Source organism: Neolamprologus multifasciatus, chromosome 1 (genome assembly GCF_963576455.1).
Source record: "Neolamprologus multifasciatus chromosome 1, fNeoMul1.2, whole genome shotgun sequence".
Taxonomy (NCBI): domain Eukaryota; kingdom Metazoa; phylum Chordata; class Actinopteri; order Cichliformes; family Cichlidae; genus Neolamprologus; species Neolamprologus multifasciatus.
The window spans coordinates 31,069,450-31,088,154 of record NC_140439.1 but is presented as its reverse complement, the minus strand read 5'-3'; the positions used below and the strand labels follow the sequence as shown (position 1 = coordinate 31,088,154).

The 18,705-nt window shown below is 41.4% G+C and overlaps 1 protein-coding gene across 2 annotated transcripts; it reads right to left on the bottom strand.

Annotated features, from left to right (window-relative positions):
* Positions 1-4,712: 4,712 nt before the first annotated feature.
* Positions 4,713-17,007, bottom strand: sall1a (spalt-like transcription factor 1a). 2 transcript variants are annotated; one of them, XM_085148872.1, is made up of 4 exons: positions 16,064-17,007; positions 13,543-13,728; positions 7,436-10,839; positions 4,713-6,357 (listed from the first exon to the last, which is right to left on the bottom strand). In XM_085148872.1, the coding sequence occupies exons 3-4, from the start codon at positions 10,622-10,624 to the stop codon at positions 5,917-5,919; spliced, it is 3,630 nt and encodes a 1,209-aa protein (XP_085004998.1). In that variant the 5' UTR covers positions 10,625-10,839; positions 13,543-13,728; positions 16,064-17,007; the 3' UTR covers positions 4,713-5,916. The 2 variants fall into 2 exon arrangements, with proteins under 2 accessions (XP_085004998.1, XP_085004919.1); XM_085148793.1 differs by lacking the exon at positions 13,543-13,728 and having other exon boundaries at positions 16,064-17,004.
* Between the last annotated feature and the right edge of the window lie 1,698 nt (positions 17,008-18,705).

Here is an 18,705-nt window from a genome sequence, read left to right as displayed (position 1 = left end):
AAACAGAACATTGTGGGAATTGCCATGACCTAATGCATTTCTTATCTTACGTTAGATTACACATTTTACAGTTCCTGGCCCAGTAGATACACTATATAGCAGTCCCAGATCCCCTTAATGACAGTAAAATGGAGCAAAATCTCTATCAGACTTTCTTATTTTCCCATGGCCAGCAATTGAGTAACAGAACCTATCACACACTCGAGTAATGTCGCTAATATTCAGCCACTGTTGCAGCCCTTTGCTTTGATCTAGCATTGGTGTGGGTGGTCAGTATTTACAACTCAAAAAGTCTTGAATTTGAGACTGGCAGCACACTGAAACTGACTCCGAAATAGTTTTGACTTTCCCGTTGTAACCCTGGGTGACTTTTTTGTGCCCAATGAGCCTTTTATGAGAAAATTGACAAAGTAAATATCCTATCAGCTTTTCAGCTGATGAATAATGTACACAGTGAGTGATGGAGTGCTTTAAAAAAAAACTGCTTCAGGGTTGTCCCTGCACATCAGCTGTCATCTGTGATGCAGGTGGTGGCCCAGGCGTGGGGGCTTACGGCAGCACACAGGTGCCCTTTTCACTCCCAGGCCAAAAATGACAAATTCAATAAACTCAAGACATCTCTCCACTGCACCTATGGAATCAAACACACCTGACAAGCGGCTGAAGGGCTTCTTCCTAGTCTCTCTGACATCCCATCCTGACAACTTCTCAGTATCGATAACTTGTAGAATATCCATCTTACTAGCATGCTTTCACACTGTGAGAAAAAAATAAGAATATGTGTCAGAGGTTGTGTGACTTGAGGTAAGACTGTGATGAGGAAACTGAATCTCTGAGATGACATTAACAGAGAGTGTCCCCTACTGTGTGTGTGTTTAAGCCCCAGAGCAGACAGACCTGGCTTGGGTTACCAGCCGTAATTCTGATGGTGAAAGGGCCACAATCAGCCTACTTAATCTCAAAGCTGTTCTTTAAACCCAAAGAAAGACGATCTGTCTCTATTCTACTGTACAAAATAAGCGAACATGTGATTCATCTTAAAATGGAAATGTACATTAAATTAAATTTGCCTTTAGGGGCAGGGAGGACAACCCGTGACTGCAGGTTTTTCTGTGATAACAAAAAAGGTACTTGTACTTCATCAAAAGACCCAGTCTCATAAACCTACCCTGACCTCAAAGAACAAACCTAGACATCACATTTTAAGGAATTAGCATCACAATACCCTAAATGTCTCCCCTGTAGTAAAAGCCCAGTAAAATGGCCTTGCAATTTTAGTGGTGATGATAAACTGGGAGACGCAGATAGCAGGCTCACTGAGCGTGAGACAAACCTTTACTGTATGTTCATTAGCATCCGTGAAGGTTCCCATCTGACGAAGAGGGAAACGGAGTACTGAGGCCGTTCTGCAAGCATGAGTGTCTTATTAAAGAAAGGGCCAGGGAGCCTCAAATTTGGCGAGGCTGGTCCACGAAGAGCTCCCACCTGTTTGTCTGGGCGCTCCTTTGACACAATAGGTCATGAAATGCAATATGGGCCTGTGCCTCTCTTTCTCACAACACAAAAGGCAAGGAGCGGATGAACTGCAAGATAAATGACCTTGACATTTGGAAAGTCTCCAGATTTCTGCGCTATAAAAATAAACCATGCAAAGAAAAACTCCAAAGCCTCATGAGCCCTGAGTAGAACTTACACATGGGCAGAAGTAAAAGAGCTGCCTTTCAGCGGATTAAAGTTTCTACTTAAACATCTTGATTGCTTCGCTAGCAGTGGCAGTGTAAAAAAAAGCAGTGGCAGAATGGAAAACCCAGAGCTAAAAAGTTGTGCTCCATGTTTGTACCTTCAATATGGAGGTGTTCCAAACAGCTGTGCACATGCTGCAGACAGCCTCCACTTTCCACAGGAAGTATGATGAGAACCACAGGAAGATAAAAACAGCCTGGAATGGCTTGAGGGAAATGACAACACAAATTAGACATTTACAAACATACCAGGAAACAGAAAAAACACCCTTTTGGGAAATTAGGGAGACAAACAGAAGCACATTAAACAGTCAATGGCGTATTACTTATTAATGATTTAGATTTGCTTTTTTTTTTAAATTTCTACATCAATATTTGTAGGTGAACATAGGGGTATGTTGTTATAGACAGTAGGCCTCTGAGCAGGTCAGTCACCTGAGTGACAGCATGGACAGGTGTGGAGGTGCATCCGGGGAGAGTGAACCGCGGCTGCCTTACTATTGTTCTCAGTGGGTCTTTGATCTCACGTAGGCCAGAACCTCAGTGGGGAGTCCAGGCTGGGCCCCAGGCTACGGTTTGTATCGACTCAGCAGGGCTGACAGCACAAAGCGGAAGTGGGTGTGGGCGGGTGGGGACTCCAGCTTCCTAAGATCGCCTATGTGCAGCTTCAACTTAGCCTGACCTACACACTGAAGGGCGGTTGAGGGTACAGGAAAGAGAAACAACAGCTATTAAACAGATTTCAGTCCAACCACAAATTACGAGTCAAAAATATATATTTTTTCTGACCTCTCATTTTACAATGAACGCATACATCAGATGATGCACAAAAACTTGCCATCAGCCATGGAGGTCATTCTTTTCTCTTCATGTTTTCCTGTTTTATCCGCATTTATGTATTATGAAATAAAGATGTTTTCCAGGTAAAAATATAATTTCCATAATGACAACTGTGTTAAATATACACAAGTGTGAAAAAGATTTCTGACACAACCAGAAAACAAGAGTTTATTTTTGCAGTGTGACAGCTGTGCACACAGCCTTTACTTAAGCCAACCCTATAATGAACTTTCAAGTGTACAGTAAGTGGACAGGAGTGGCTTGCAGCTAAAGAGAGTAATGTTTCTTTCCTGATGGTTCCCATCCTTGCCAGACTCTGCAGCAAAAAGTCATCAAGCCATTTAGCTTGAATGAGTAAAAGGAAAAATAACCGTGAAACTAAAATAAAAACAAAAACAAACATTAGATGTAAAATAAATCCAAATGTGTGTGTACATGACTTTGTGTCTAGCTGTAGAATGTGTGTTTACAGCATAATATTGTGTATATGTTCTCAGTAGCCTGAAAGCAAAGTCTCAATGTAGCGGCAGAGCAGTTGACTAGACTCACAGTAAATTGTGACAGTGAGCAGGGCAGACTGGGACAGCCCATCTTAGTCTTTAGCGATTGTGTTTCAGTGTGTTCGCCTGGCTCTCCCTGTGGTGCGGTGTGTTGTGGAGCAAAAAGCCACTGCTGGGAGCCACAGTGGAAGAGATCAATTGTACTCATTCCTGCCACCTGAGATTCAAGTGTTTCTGTAATACTGCACAGCTCAATCGATACTTAAGCAAGGAGCTGAGAACCAAGAGCACAGTCCATGCTTAGTGGTGGGATGACTCACACAGAGATAAAACATGTATTTACTCCTGTATATTTGTGCTCCCCAGCTGTGAGCAGTCTGCATGAAAAATAAGCCAAATGACTCATCAGGCCTTTATTTATTTATTTATTTATTTTCTTTCCATTATTTTATTATTCAAATATTTATAATTTTATGATTTAATTTTGCAGCACATATTTTAGTATTTATAATGTTATCATTTGGAAATTAATTTGTTTATGAAATCAATTAGATTATCATTTAGAATGTAATAATAATAATAATGATAATTTTCCTAAGTAGAAATACACCATATTTAAAATAGTACATGCAAACGAAGAATTTGTCATAATTAAGCAAGAATGTGGGAATGTTTTATTTTTCTTTTTGTTCTTTGAAGGAATCTCTCAGGAAGCCGATTTACTGCACAAACAGAGCTCAGGGGAACAGATGTGACTGTTAAAAAGAAAACAGGCACTGTGGGCAAGGATCATTTAGCTTCAACGTCTCGAAATCTAAAACGTAAATATTGGGGATTTCGGCTTTGTAAAGAGGAGGGGAGCGCGCCGAGGATGCTGGACAGAAATTAACAGATCCTGCATTGCAGGATGTGCAACGATGTGTTAAATTAAATGCAGCTGTTGAAATACAAAAGGGGAACATTTTTCACTTTGAATAAAAAATGCAACGCAAACGCCTTTAAAGTCGTCAACTGTATCCGGATAACCGAGCGATCGTCTTGACAACCTCCTTTGGAGAGCACTAACTAGATCGTCGCTTTCTTAATACAAGTTCTATTTTCAACTGAAGACGAAGAAGAAGAAAAATAACGCCAACTGCGCATCGGACACCTCCTGCTAAACTATCTGCTCCGGGCACCCCATCCTTTTACCCGCTGTGACGCGCTTCTTTCTTTCTTTTCTTTTCTTTTCTTTTTTTTTTTTTAAAAAAAAACCTTTGTAAATAAATTGCAGAAGGGGGCCTTTTCCTTTCCACGGATACGCTTTGAATTTATCCGATTCTGTGGAACAGTCATTAATTGGAGATCTGGAGAACTGGCGACAGGAACTACGATGTTCAAACAGTGTTCATTTTAAATTAAAGAGCAGGAAAACTCACACCATCACCACCCAAGCCTCCGTTTCTGTCGTTTGTGCACGGTAACTGGAAGTGTGGAGGCTGCACGTGAACACAAATTCTTTAAAAGAAACAAAAGTTACTTATTTAATTTCTTTTTTATTTCTGCTTTTTTTTCTTATGTATAGTTGTTAGTAAATGTAAAGAAACGGTATTTTTAAAATGAGGAAATAAAAGCACACAAACACACAATGTTTCTTTTGGAAAACTGATGTATTTGATTATTAGAGTAAAGAATTACAGTATCTTAGTTGTTAGTAGGTATTAAAGTGTAGAGAAACTGGACCCATAAAGATCTTCCAACTTTCCAAGAAAGTGCATGTAACAGTCCGAAGGTTGTCAAACCCGATATATATTTATACTTATAAAAACACTATCATTTTGTCCCCTGGCCGTGATGGACTTCTTGTGAGAGCTTTATGTACATTTGCTTGCAAGGGAGCTTGTATTTCCACATCTGAACATATTTACAGAAGCTTCAACACATAACTTTGCACTTGATGTCAGTGAGGATGCTGGGACATAGCAGCAATGTGGAAATCCAGCTCAGATACTAAAAGTGATCCTTCCAATTTGATTAGCTGTCTCAGTTCCAAAAACCAGGAAACAGGCCAGACTGAATGTTCCTCTATTTGTAACCGTCTTGCTCTCAACAACACCAAAATATGAGCAACAGAAGATAGAAGAAAAAAAATGGAAGTAAACAAAAAAAGTAGAAAGTACAATACACAGAGACTGTAACGAGAAAACAAATTAACACTAAATAAACCCTTGAAATGTAGCAAACTTCAATGTTTTGTCTTCCTTAAATAAGATAAAGGTAAATAATAATCGGAAAGAAAGGAACTACAACATCATTTAGTCCCTTGCCTGAATTTCATTGTTTTGTCTTGATGAGGCGGGGTGGGGGGGATTCATGAACACACAGATGTTAGACCATCTACAGAAGATCAGTGTACATTATTTACAGCAAGTCTGTTCGCTTATTACAGGGCTAATGCATCACATGAACATAGACAGTTCAATTATAGCTACTACAGACAGAAAATAACTTAATGCCAAGGTAAGGTTATCTAACCAGATATTCTAAGTTTCAAAAGCACATTTTTAAAGCACCCATTGTGGCTTTAAAATAAACAAAACCTAATTGTTAATGCTTCCACTTGGTTTCAAGCAAGGTTATAATCACTAATAAATAAGCTCCTTAAAACTATAACATGTACATTGTACAAAAAAAGCAACTTGTCTTCACACTCATGTTCGTAAAGATTCAATGGCGAGCAAAGCAGTTCAGCTGATTTTATCCCTGTCTTGTTCTCTTCGTCTGTCTGTGTCTACATATGTGTACAGTATGCCTTTAGGCATCTTTATGTGTCTGTGCCCAGCTGAGGACATATACTAATTGGTGGCAATTTCTTTATTGTCCTCCATGAAGCGTGTGAACCGGAAGTGGGCCCCATTCTCTGTGTTGGCCATTTTCTCCAGACCAGCCAGAGCAGCATTGGGCTCCGTGTTGTGTAGCTTATCTAGGCTGCCTGTCAGGCCACCTATGGGAGAGCTGCCCCCATTTCCGATACCACCTGACATGGGTGGGATGCCTCCGTTCTGGATGACAGAGATTTCATTTGTCTTCATTGCGAGACCATTGGAGAAGGCCGCAGCATACTGATTCCAGAAACTGGTCGGGTCTCCGTTGCTTGCCCTTGATGCCATGTCCTTCTGGAAGATCTCGGGAAACTTGACTGGGTTGGTGCCAAGGAAGGCCATCGGGCCATCTACGGAGAGCCTGCGGCCACGTCTGGCAGGAGCGCTGTTCCACATGTGGGTGCCCATGTGAACCTACACAGACGGAGAGGGAGAAGAACAAAAGAGAGGTGGTGAGAGACAGAGCAATGAGCGGGATGAAAACTAGTGATGTTTACAAAGTTGGCCACAAGAGCTGCACATGAGATGATGCAATGGAAAAAAATAATAATAATGCTTGAGTGTGAATTAAAATAGCTTCACACCCTGAGTGCAGCAGATCAGTTAGCTGCCTATGCTATGAGAAGTACAAACACTGTGTAAACATCTTTTGGCAAGACTGATACATGCTGTTTAATCTGAACTTTAATTTGCTCATCTCACAAGGGGACCGCACGGCTGAAGCAAAAATTGCACTGTCCAGTTTCATTGCCCCAGCCAGTATTACATGTGACATTTCACCTCTGCCCATACCCTTTCTAAGAACAAGACAACATTCTGCTTGGACATTTTTGAAACACCGCTCCAAAATAATTGTATTTTAATATCCAATAGTTTACACAAAGTTAATGAGCCTTTTTTTTAAATAAACCATACCACTGTGAGATATCGCTGTAAGTCTAGTATCATCCAACAGCCTGAGCTTGATTCAGTAAATCTTTTAGAAATAAAAATAACAAACAAACAAGAAAAAAACATATGCCCTTATTTCTCCACTAGGAATTGGAGATTGAGACATTCAAAAATAACTAACATAATTGTAAATTAAGGCCACATAATCCCCCAAAATCCTAAAGATCACTAAGCAGATCTTTTTCTTGATGATTTAAGCCTGTGACATTTTTTACAGAATCCGTTATGGAAAAATACAGACTGACTTAGCTCACAGTGATTATACCTGATAATTAATTGTGTGCACTGGATCATTCTTAGCTGATCACATGCTGGAATTTCTCTCCAATAATTATATTACATGCATGATTCAGCTTTTCCATTTTTTTTTTCTCTAAGAGCAGTTCCTTTCATTAATTATACCACATTACCACATCTTGATACCTAGTGCACTGACATGCCATATAAAATTAAATAGTAACCCTGAGACTTGTTTTTCATGAACATTCTCACGCACATACTTTTAGGAGGCCAATAGTTTGCTGGGTGTTTCGACATTTACCTTGAGGTTTCCTTTGGTGGTAAAAGCTCGGCCGCAGATGCTGCAGGCAAAGGGTTTCTCCCCTGTGTGGGTTCTCTCGTGGATCTGCAGAGCACTGGCGGAGGAAAAACACTTTGCGCAGGTATTGCAGAAGTGTTGCTTGGGAGTCCTGCGTGGTGGAGCAGTGGAAAGCACTGGGGATGTTGAGGCAGATGATGTGACCAAGCCAGGGGGTACCTCCTTGTTTTCCGGATGAAGGTTATGAAGGAAACCATTGACTTCTGGTTTGCTTAGAGAACCGACAGATAGAAGAGAAGGAGTTGGGCTGGAGGACAGGCTGGTATTTGATGGCTCAAATAGCTGTGAGGGCAGGTCTCGCATTTGATGTGTTAGCATATGCTGCTTGAGATTGCCCTTGGTGGAGAAACCCCTGTTACATGCCGTGCAAATAAATGGTCTTTCTTTGGTATGGCTTCGATAGTGAATGTCCAAGGCACTCTGACAAGCAAAGGTCTTCCCACAGATGTCACAGGATGTATTCTTGATGGTGCTACGCTCACGGAAGGGGAAAATCATGCCCAAAGGGTCTTTTGGTGAATTGACAGATGTCAGGTCCAGGGCTCCAAGGTTGGAGGGATGTGAGTGCAAGAGGCTTATACTGGTGGGGTCTGAAGATAAGGCCCTTTGGTGCCTTTCTTCGAGGCTTGGGGATTTGTGTGGTTGTGGCTGCATGCTAGTGGGTGATGGCGCCTGCATGGAGGAGGTAGATTCTGACACCGCTGGACTCCCGGCGCTTTGGCTTTCAACATCACCTCCCAGAGATGAGGAGTCATTGGTGAGACAGTCACCTTCAATTAAGCCATTTGCAATAGCCTTCATCTGGATCACATTATGTTCCTGCATTTCATTATGATATTCTTGGCCATTCCTCTCTTGCCCTTCCTGGGTAGCCATTTCAGGGGGAGCTGGGGAGTTACATAGACTGTCATGGGAAGCATCAGCAGATCTGGGTGTATCTGGCACACTGCTGTCTGGACCCTCTTCCATTCCTTCAGTGTTGTCATCAGAAAAGTTGTCAAGATCATCAAAGTTTCTCTCTTCAAATGAACCAGTATCAGAAGCCATGGACTCTGGATAACTCTCTGGCAGAGGGGTGTTGGGGATCTGCCCACCCATATGCATACGGATATGTTGCTGTAGAACGACAGCATTCGTGAACTTCTTCTGACAAATGGGACAGGAGTGTTGAACTCTAAGAGGAGGCATGGCCCTATGAACACTGTAGTGGGTTTTAAGATTTCCCTTGGTGGTAAATGCCCTGCCACAGATTTTACACTTGAAGGGCCGTTCCCCAGTGTGAGTGCGATAGTGCATTTTCAGTGCACTTTGGCAGCTCAGTACCCGGTGGCAAATGACACATTCATTTGGGTCTTTCACCTTTCTATCAATGTTCTCCACAAGTTGTTGTAACTTGGATGTCTCCGATCCCTGGAGAGGATCCAGAATGCCTACAAAAGGGAACTTAGCCTTGAACTGATCAGACATAAGGGGCATGAGTGGGTTGGTCATCATGGGTGGGCTGGTAGAAGTCGTATACTCTGCAATGCTTTCTGATGCACAACTCACATTTGTCATGAAACCCGAAGTCTTGCTGCCTTCGTCAGTTTTTCCATTTGAGGTAGGCAGTGTTGCACCTTCACCCTCTTCAGATACACCATCATTACTTTTAGCTGAAGGCTCAGTGGCACCTGAGTCACTCTTTGCAGTAACAGAAGGACTAGTTATGGCTATTGAATGATCTTCCTTTTTGATGAAATGTGGCAGGCTTGGCATGGTTGGTGGTAGCAGCATGCCGACTGATGATGTCAGAGTAGGCAAAACTGGTTTACTGTCAAGCCAGCTGGTCACAGGTTTCTCAGGTGGTATAGACATGCCGTATGGAATGCCAGTGCTTGTTGGTATGTTGTCTAAATGCTCAGGAACAGGGTAAGGGTTCATCTGGATATGAGGGTATTTTTCTTTATGACGCTGAAAATGCACCTTCAGGTTACCACGAGTGGAGAACCGGTTGCCACAGATATTACACTTGTAGGGTCTCTCACCAGTATGTGAGCGCAGGTGAATTTGCAAGGCACTGTCGCTCCCAAACACCTTGCCACAAAACCTGCACTTATGTTTGAAGAAAGCATCATCAGAGCTGCTCTTATGCTCAAATGAACTGACATTTGGCGGCTTGTCTTTTCTCTGCTGGGCCAAAGCTGCTAAAGAGTTGAGGTCCTCTACAGTGGTGCCAACACTGGGCAGAGAACTGGAGAACATGGGATTTCCAGGTGGGGGTTGAGGTAGAAGGGGATTCACGGCCGAGCTTAACAAGCTACCTATTCCAAATGCTGGCGTCGATGACTTTGCTAGTGAGGAGCTGCTTAGTTGAGAATGAAGGCTACTCATATGAGTGGGCCTTTTGTCAGAGGATTGGGGATTGATTGTTGATGGCCCCAGTGTGGTAATGCTCTGAGATGTCTCACTGCTGCTTGGGTTGGACTGAGGTAGCTGTGCTGCTGCAGCCAGCTGCTTTATGCTGCTAATACTGGCCGAATGGCTGGCCAGGTTCTGTGCTAGGCCTGCGGCTGCCGCCAGCTGTTGAGAGAGATGTGAGCTGAGTGTGGTCAAGGGGCTGGCAGCTGGCCCCATTGTGCCGGGAGCAGAAGTTGGCGGTACCTGTATTTCTGGTGACTGGGAGGCTAGTAGCAGTATCTGATGGCGAATCTGTTCAATAAGCTGCAGCTGGTGGATCTGTTGCTGTTGCAGGGCTAAGAGCTGCTCCATTAGTGCTGGCACGGCCACCCTTGGTCCTCCAGTTGAACGGGCTTCTTGGGAGAATTGGGCCACAGCCACTTTGGTGCTCTGCAGATTTTCAATTATGACATTGCTGTTGATCATGGAGAAGTTCCCCAGTTCAGTTAGGTTACTGAGCTGAGGTAGTGAGGCAGAGATAGCTGAAGTACCTACTGCGGGGCCAGAGGTGCCTCTATCAGCATGGCTGCTGACTGTATTAATGGGGCTTCCGCTTTCTGTATGACTGCCATCCTCTTCGTGACCACTGCTCATTCCGGAAACGTCCACGTCCATGGATTCGTCTTTTTCAAGAGTGTTAGGCTCCAAAAGGTCACTGCCCTCTGTTTGATCAGTGTTATTAGCTGTGTCATTCATCTGGTCATCGGGATTATGAGGAGGAGACCCAGGCGAGAAAGTTCCGACAGGGGAGGCAGGATTTTCATTCACTATCAGAACTAACTGATTCTTAGTGCAATTCTTCTGGTGTTCCTCAAGATCTGATAGTTCAAAGAACTCAGCACAACATCTGCTACAGACATGGGCGTCTGACTCCTTGCAGGGGGGGTCCTCGGAGCAAAGTTCTGTGTCCCCTGAAAAAGAGGAAACAGAGGATTAGCGATTAGAAATGTTTTGCAGCTGAAGAAGCAGATTTATCTTCTTGAATTCAATTGTTGTTAATCTTAAGTTAATCAGTTTTAACACTTATCCTTCTGATGTGTTCACAAAAAAAAAGATTGAAAGGCAACAGTAAGCTGGCAGAAATGAGAAAAGGCCTTATTCAATGTAGTGGCCTCTGAAACATGATAAGAGGGGATACAAAATCAATGGGAACTACTCAAATATTGGTTAAAAGTGATCTTTGAAGATGTACATCTGGGTTTCATCAGGCCAACCAAAGGTAATCATTTTCTCTAGATAATCCATCAAAATATAGAATAGAGTGAAGTCAGGATCATTGGGTCTTAATGAAATTTCATAGAAAAGCATTGATTTCCTATATTCCATGCCCTTCAAAGTCTACTTGTCCACTCGGTGCAAATCAAGCATTTGAAGGACTTATTAGACTTTCAATTTGCTGTCAACTTTGCTCATTTTCAGCCAACTACAGGCATCTTGGACAGGTTATCTATGTCACTAAACTAATTTGTATCCACTCAGCCTGCAATCACAGTGAGACAAGAACAACAGAGCCCGTGGCACCACATCTACTGCATATACACAAGAAAGCAAAAACAAAGAGGAAGAAATTCAAGAAAGAAGTTTAAGGTAAACAGTTACTCAGTTGATAACCAAAAAACATGAAACAAATCTGCCATCTATTACAAGAATAAAAATATTTATTATTCTTAACACTTTTGTTTAAGTATTGTCCAATAAACCCAAAAGTTAAATCTAAGAAAGGACAGTTATCGGTGAATTCATTTAAGGAAAAAAAAAATGCCTGAAAGGGATTAAATAAATAAATAAATAAATACTTGGTCAACGCTAAAGAGCAGTGTGGCATATGAGAACGCAAACTTGCCAAAACTAAGAAAGGAGACACACCAGTTCATAGAACAAGCATAACAGAAACTTCTCTTGTTACTTAGACAAAAATTATAAAGTAACGACCACATTCCAAATGCGCACTGAAACAGGTTTTGAAATTTTCCATTTTAATAAACAGGACGAGTCAGGGAATGAAAAGGCAAGACGACACCCTGCCCCCAGAGCCACTGCTGTGCTCCAGACTTTCCTTATTCATTTCCCTCTTTGTCACACTAAAATCTCGCTATTTAGCATACAAGTTGATTTACAAATTGCATTTCTCTATGAATCCCTTTCATTGTGCCTCTGGCCCCTCAACACTTTCATCAGGGCCAAGAATTCATTTGCAAATGAAACCCAGAGAAGTGCAGCCCTGCCCCACAGAGAGACAGGATGCCTTCCCATTGTTCACACAGCATGGGAGCGGCGGGGATCGTAGGCACAGCCTGGCCCTGCTCATCTCAGTCGACTCAAAGCAGATCCTGTTTAATTCAGGGATTATCTCCCTCAATGTTTCTCCGCTCAGAGACATCAGATAACGCAAAGTTGCCATGACAGTAAACCCCGGCCCTCACACCACCAAACCATGCAAACAGGGAAGACTCAACTTTAATGATAACTTTTCATGTTAAATCCCCCCCCCCCCCACCACCACACTTCCACCCACCCGTCTACCTACACCCCAAGCGTTAATTTTGAAAAAATGTGTTTGATTCATAGTGTGAGAAATGTGAGGATTAAATAAACACCTTTTCTCTTTTCTCAAGGTTCACTGTACACAAATTAGTGTGAAGAAAATCAAATCATATGACAATGAGCGGGATGAAAATAGAAGAATATAGAAAAAACTAAAACTTTGCCTGACTTTTGGAAGATGCAGAGTTATTCATAAAAAAAAATAAAATACCAGAGTTTTCACTGTGTGTGTGTCTGTGTGTGCAAATCTACACACAGCAGAGAAAAAGCTCTACAGTGGAATTTAATTAATTCACTATTTAACTCACAAACATAATGATTCTTTAATTGAATAAATCCTAACAAATACTAAAACATTATTTTTTGTACAGTGCATTTTCAAAAATTGTGCACTTTCAAATTATTTAAGTTTATCAAACAAATGCCACAATAAAACAAATGCAAGGATAAAATATAACTATTGCTAGAATATAAAATTACACTAAAAAAGACAGCAAAGATAGATGAGCTTTGCCCCAAAATGTACATTTCTATACGCTAACTAAGGAACTGCTAAGACTCGTCATCAAATTGCAATGCAGCAAGGGACATTGTCGTCTTCCGAACTCTATCACAAGTTTAAGGAAAGCCAATGGTAAAAATGCCTTTACGGCTGTACAGTGTAAGAATCATTTCACCACCAACTGCATATGACTTTTTACACTGCCAAAATATGTCTTTACTTGATGACCGAAAAAGGATCAAAACTGAATTAATGCATCACTACAAATCCACTGTCCACATAAGACTAGGAGCAAACAGCGCAGATGCTAGCATTAGGCTTAATTCCTAAAATAGCAAGGATTAACTTCAAATTACAATTAAGATAAAGTCAAGCTGGTATGAAGAAAGACTGTAAACTTCGATAGAATGTCTATCAATAGCACAATGTAAGTAGTGAGCAGAGCTAAAGGGCGTTAAGGCAGACAGCAAGAGGACGGAGCCTCAAAGAGATTGACCAAAAATCTGAATATGAGAGACAAGAAAGTAAGGATTAGTCAAAAAAGTTGGAGAGCTTTGAGAGATCCTACATTATTTTTTCGCAGGGGGCCTCTGTGAGCGTCTTGACACTTGTAACTTCAGGAGGGTTTCTGCTCACATCTTCTCCAGCCCTCAGGACTCATCCCACTGAACACTAGATGGGGTTCCACTAAAGCTGCCGTGGTCCAGGACAAGATTCAAATCTCAGAAGCTCTGCCCCGGTGACATGGTTAAAGCTTAAGGGGAGGGAAAAAGGCAAAGCAAGTCCTTCAGGCTACACCTAAACTCACACCACATAAACAATGGCAAAATGACAAGCGAGGCACTCTGTGTTTGCAGGGAGAAACAGCGCAAAAGGGGGCTGCCCTGCCAATCTCTCCTCTAGGGGGGCCACTCTGATAGGGCATAAGGGGATGGTCACAACATTGATAAGGCCCCACAGTCAAACACACTCTTAAATAAAAAAGCTGAGGCCTTGCTGGGCCGCCTGCAGCTCTCATCAGCAGGGTCAATGGCAAGGCAGAGAGGAACACAGTGAGCCCTGAACTCTGATCACCTCCAAACAGAGGGACGCTGGCAAAGGTTAAAACAGCTCAACATCCCACCCTCTGTGGCTCTCACTCCGACCTCCCAGTAACTACAGCCCTGAGCATCACTGATATTCAGCTACAAATACAATGACTTTCTGTTTCCCTTTCTGCTACCAGAACACTCTAGAAAGACACACAACTCATTTATAATGAGCACTGCTTCAGCTAAATAATCCCAAACTTAAAGACAACATGGTCATACCCTTATAATTACATACACAAGACACTTGCAACTATTTTAGCATATGGCCTAGACATAATTAGGATTTTTTGCATTCTGCAGATGGGTTGTTGAAACAAGTGACTTTCCCTCACTCCCCTTTATTAGATTTAAAGGAAATTTAGGGGAGAGAAACAGCACTCAGGGATAGACTAGGTTTTGCATTAATCATCAAGTTCCTAAAATCACGTGAAACAGCGTTTCAATGCGTGACTTTCTCCCGAAAGGAATATTTATTTTAAATGCACATGCTTTTAAGGTTGTGCTAAACACAGTTTGCTGCATAGAAATTTTCATTTGCTCGCATGAAATCTGTAGGCCATTTTTCTAAAAATTTTAAATCAAAAGATGTATTTATTTTTAAATTGCAGAAAGTATAAATTTTGTGCGGCAAAATTCGATCACACTGCCCGGAATAACAAAGTCGGGGCTTCTTTCCATTTATGAACATTTATGAAATTACTTAAAATATTAATGGATATTTTTTTTCCTCCTAATGAACGCATGACTGAAAAGTCGGTCAACAAAAATACACGTTGCAACGTCCTGTAGCGAAATGAAAGCTTTATTTATAACTATTCTACAGTGATCTGAAACGCAGTTTTATTAGTGTCTTGTTTGGCTCGAATATTCCCCTTTTATACAAAAACAAAGCAGCTTGCAATTAATTATAACTTTACTGGCTTATGTTGGCCTCTGAAACTCTGAGAGCTCATGCAAAGTCCTGAATGCCACTTTGTACAAACTCATTTCACATTTTAGGCACCACATTTATAACAAAGCATTCTTACTGCAGTTTTTTCAAAGGTGTAAGATGGTCGCATTGGCTACAAGTCCGCAAGTTAAAATTAGGAAATCTATATGGACATGAAACTATCTTTTAGACTAATCGGTTGTGTATTTGTGGAGACAGAATGGCCGAGACAAAACTTCAATTTCCCAAATATTTGTTTTCTTCTTCTTCTTCTTTTCTATAAGAATAAAATTGCCTAAAGACGGGTAAACTAAAGAGACCGTCACAGGAAGAACTGGGAAAGATGTTTGTTCATTAACGTTCTCCGGCGCACTCTGTCCTCCTTTCATCTTACTTAAAAAAAAGAGTAATAAGCCATGTCGTAGACTGTTGATATATTTTCATAAAAGAAGGAAATATCTGTACGAGTTTGCAGCGCAAAGTTGAAGCACACGGAATACGGTATTTGTGGGTCCGGGACCAAAGAAAAGTTGGGAGTCCCGACAGGGGCGACAGGGTGGTCGATGTCGAGGCAAGACGCCGACCGCTGAACGCAGGGAAGCCTGCGTGCGAGCAAGGCGATTATTTATTTATTTTAAACGCGCTAAAGTTAAGACTAAAAACTTTTGAAACTTTTAAGTCACACCGAGCTCAAACCCAAAGAAAACGCACCATATCTGTGTTCTTATATTTAACTTATTAACCGCCTAGAACCGAGTTTTAACCCCTTATAATGAAATAATCAGCGCAGAAATGTCAAGTTACCCCAAATTGTTCTTGGTACTTGAATAATGGGAAATTCGTGGAAAATCGGTGCATCAACTTTTGTTAAAAGTCGACCATACTTTCATCAAGAAGTCACTTGAATTTGTAAAGAAATCAACAACAACAAAAAAAACAGCATAAACTCCAATTAAAAGTCTTCCTTAACAGTGAGAGTTGACCGCGGACAAAATAAAAACATCGCTTAAAAGAAAGAAAAATTCACGGTGATTGCATAAAAGGAGCGTTGGGTTACTTGGACTCACCATTGTGCTCCGATAAAGGCAGATGAGGGTCGGATTGGAAGTGTTGAGGCTTCGCTTGCTTCCTCCGCGACATGCTGGCTGGCACATCAGCAGGCAAAGAATAAAAAAATGACTACAAAACCTTCTAAAAAATTACGTAAATCGAGAACATCCACCGCGCATGTGCCCCGTTATGATTATCAATAATGCTCTGCGATTAATCATACGGGGGCTTCTTTGAAAGGCGATTGGCACCTTGCCAGCCCCCCTCCTATTCAAATGAAGTCTCTTTAATCAATTAGCTCCTGATTTGCTGGGGACTCTTGTCTCTCTCTCAGCTCCCACCCAATGAGTTGATCCGTATGAGGAAGAAAGGCTGGGTTTTCCAAACTCCCTTTAGATACGGTTTAACCCCTTCTGTTAGCCAAGTCAAGGCTTATCTTGACTACTACAGGGGAATGTCAGCGTATCGAGTCCATGCCCGCGACAGTATCTTTCAGTCTTTTGCAGTGATCACAGTTTATTTTCTTTCTTTTTTCCTTTTCCCCTGTTGATGTGGATTGACGGGACGCTCGCAACTCAAACCTTCACGATCTCCAACCAACTTTAATTTCACTACAACTCGGTAGTCCGTTCTCCACTCTTGCGTTAAGATCGCTGTAATTCAGCTCTTGTTGTGTGCACACCGACACCTACTTTCAGAAGAGTTTGAAGCGAAGCTCCCGGTGCGGTAAAACGCAACGTCTCGCCAGCATGTTCCGTGCGTAAATGGCACCGTTACGCGTTCCCAAAAGTCCAGAGTGTGATCCGACGTCCCAATCACTTTGATTTGATTATTATTAGCAGAAAGAGGGGTTACTTACTAACACGTTTTCATCACACACTGCGTTCCGCGAATAAACAAACTTTGAGGGCCCGTGCGGCAGTGGGACAAATGTGGAGCCCGGCCCATCGAGAATCTGATTGGTCATCAGGCTATTCAGTCACGTTACCATTCACCTCCACCTCCCTCTCCCTCGCTCCCGCTCTCTCTCTTTCTCTCTGATTGAGCACAGCAGAGCCAAACGGTTTGTGCGCGCCGGGATGATCAGTGGTAAAGAGCGGAGAGACAGAAGTCTGTTCAACTGAATGGGGATAAATTAAGCTTTTAAATTCTTCCCCAAACACTTTTTTAACGAATGCTTGCCTCATATCCATGTCACGTGGACTAATCTATATTTCACATCATGCATTTGGAAAAAAAAACCCTAAACTTTTCTTTATATATTCACCATTCACTGGGTTGTTTATGTTGTAAAATCGGCATGTATTACTGCATAATGTCCTTATCAAAAGTTAAATGTTTGGCCTGTTGATATGTTTTATTTTATCATAATGGTAAATGTTTTTATTAGAATGACAATTGGCCAATATATTTCAGCTGATAACGGCAAAGCAAATAAAACAATGTCTTAATCGAGCCTGTGGATTACAGAAGTTACATTATTATTATTATTATTATTATTATTATTATTATTATTATTAGAAATAATGCATTAACAGGAGTGCGCATTCACTTGGGATGCTTAAGAGGGCAAAAGATCCCACAGGAGCTTCTTGTGAGCGCTGAGTCGAGTAGATTTATTACCTGAAAAAGATAAACGAAGCTTTCAGTCAGGCTGATTTTGAGAAATGAAGATAATAATGTTACTATAGGTGATGCCTCGGATGCCATTATTTTTCACTGAATATTTAAAGAGCAGCTGCAGGCTAGATGGATCTGGTCCTCTCTTGTGTCAGATATCTTTTAGTTTCGACTAGCCTTACTATTTACTTATTCATGAAAAAAGGAAAGAGCAGAGGGAAAATCAAATACCTCTGATGGCCTTAGTGATCTGCTTTATCAATGCGTTAGGTCGAATAATTAAACAGCACACATAATTTTCAAATGGAACATTCTTCTCTTCTTCTTCTTCTTCTTCTTTTTTTGGGGGGAGGGAGTATCAATTGATGCGTAAACTGTCCACAAACCTGGGGACCAGATCGAAATTAAAGCTGTGACTAAAAAAATCAAAGAGCAAATTATCATTAGTAGGGGAAAATGTGTATGTGCGCGTGCAGTTAAAAAGCCCGTGCAATTATATGCAGGGAACTTGAAATTGCTAGGAGAGGAAAAAGGGGTCTGCAATATTGTAATGTCCCGGGCGGAAAAATCAATGGCCAGTTAATTGATGTGAGTGTTGGTGTGAGATTGTAAACAGGGTGATTTGCAGCCCAGCCGAGCAGGAGACATTTTAAATGGGATTCACTCGGGACGGTTGAGGATACAGTGTTAACAGTCATGGGCTGAATGACACAGGCGGACACAGTTTGGGGACCCAACAGATATAACTCAGTGCCAGTGCTTGAAAAAGTTTTAAACTGACTTAAACGTTTTTTATTTCTTTTCTTTTTTCAGAGGCGTGTGTCTGCCTGAATTATTATTTATTATCTGTTGAGTGAGAAAGCGGGAAAAATAAATATTTAACATAAAAATGGTTATCATGATAATGATATTAAGATGGAATTATTAATGTATATTTCCTTTTTTTTTTTTTTAAAAAACTATTAAAACCTTTGTTTAACGGTGAATGTAATAACCGTTTATTTAACAAGCGCATCAAACAGTATTTTTGTCACTGTGG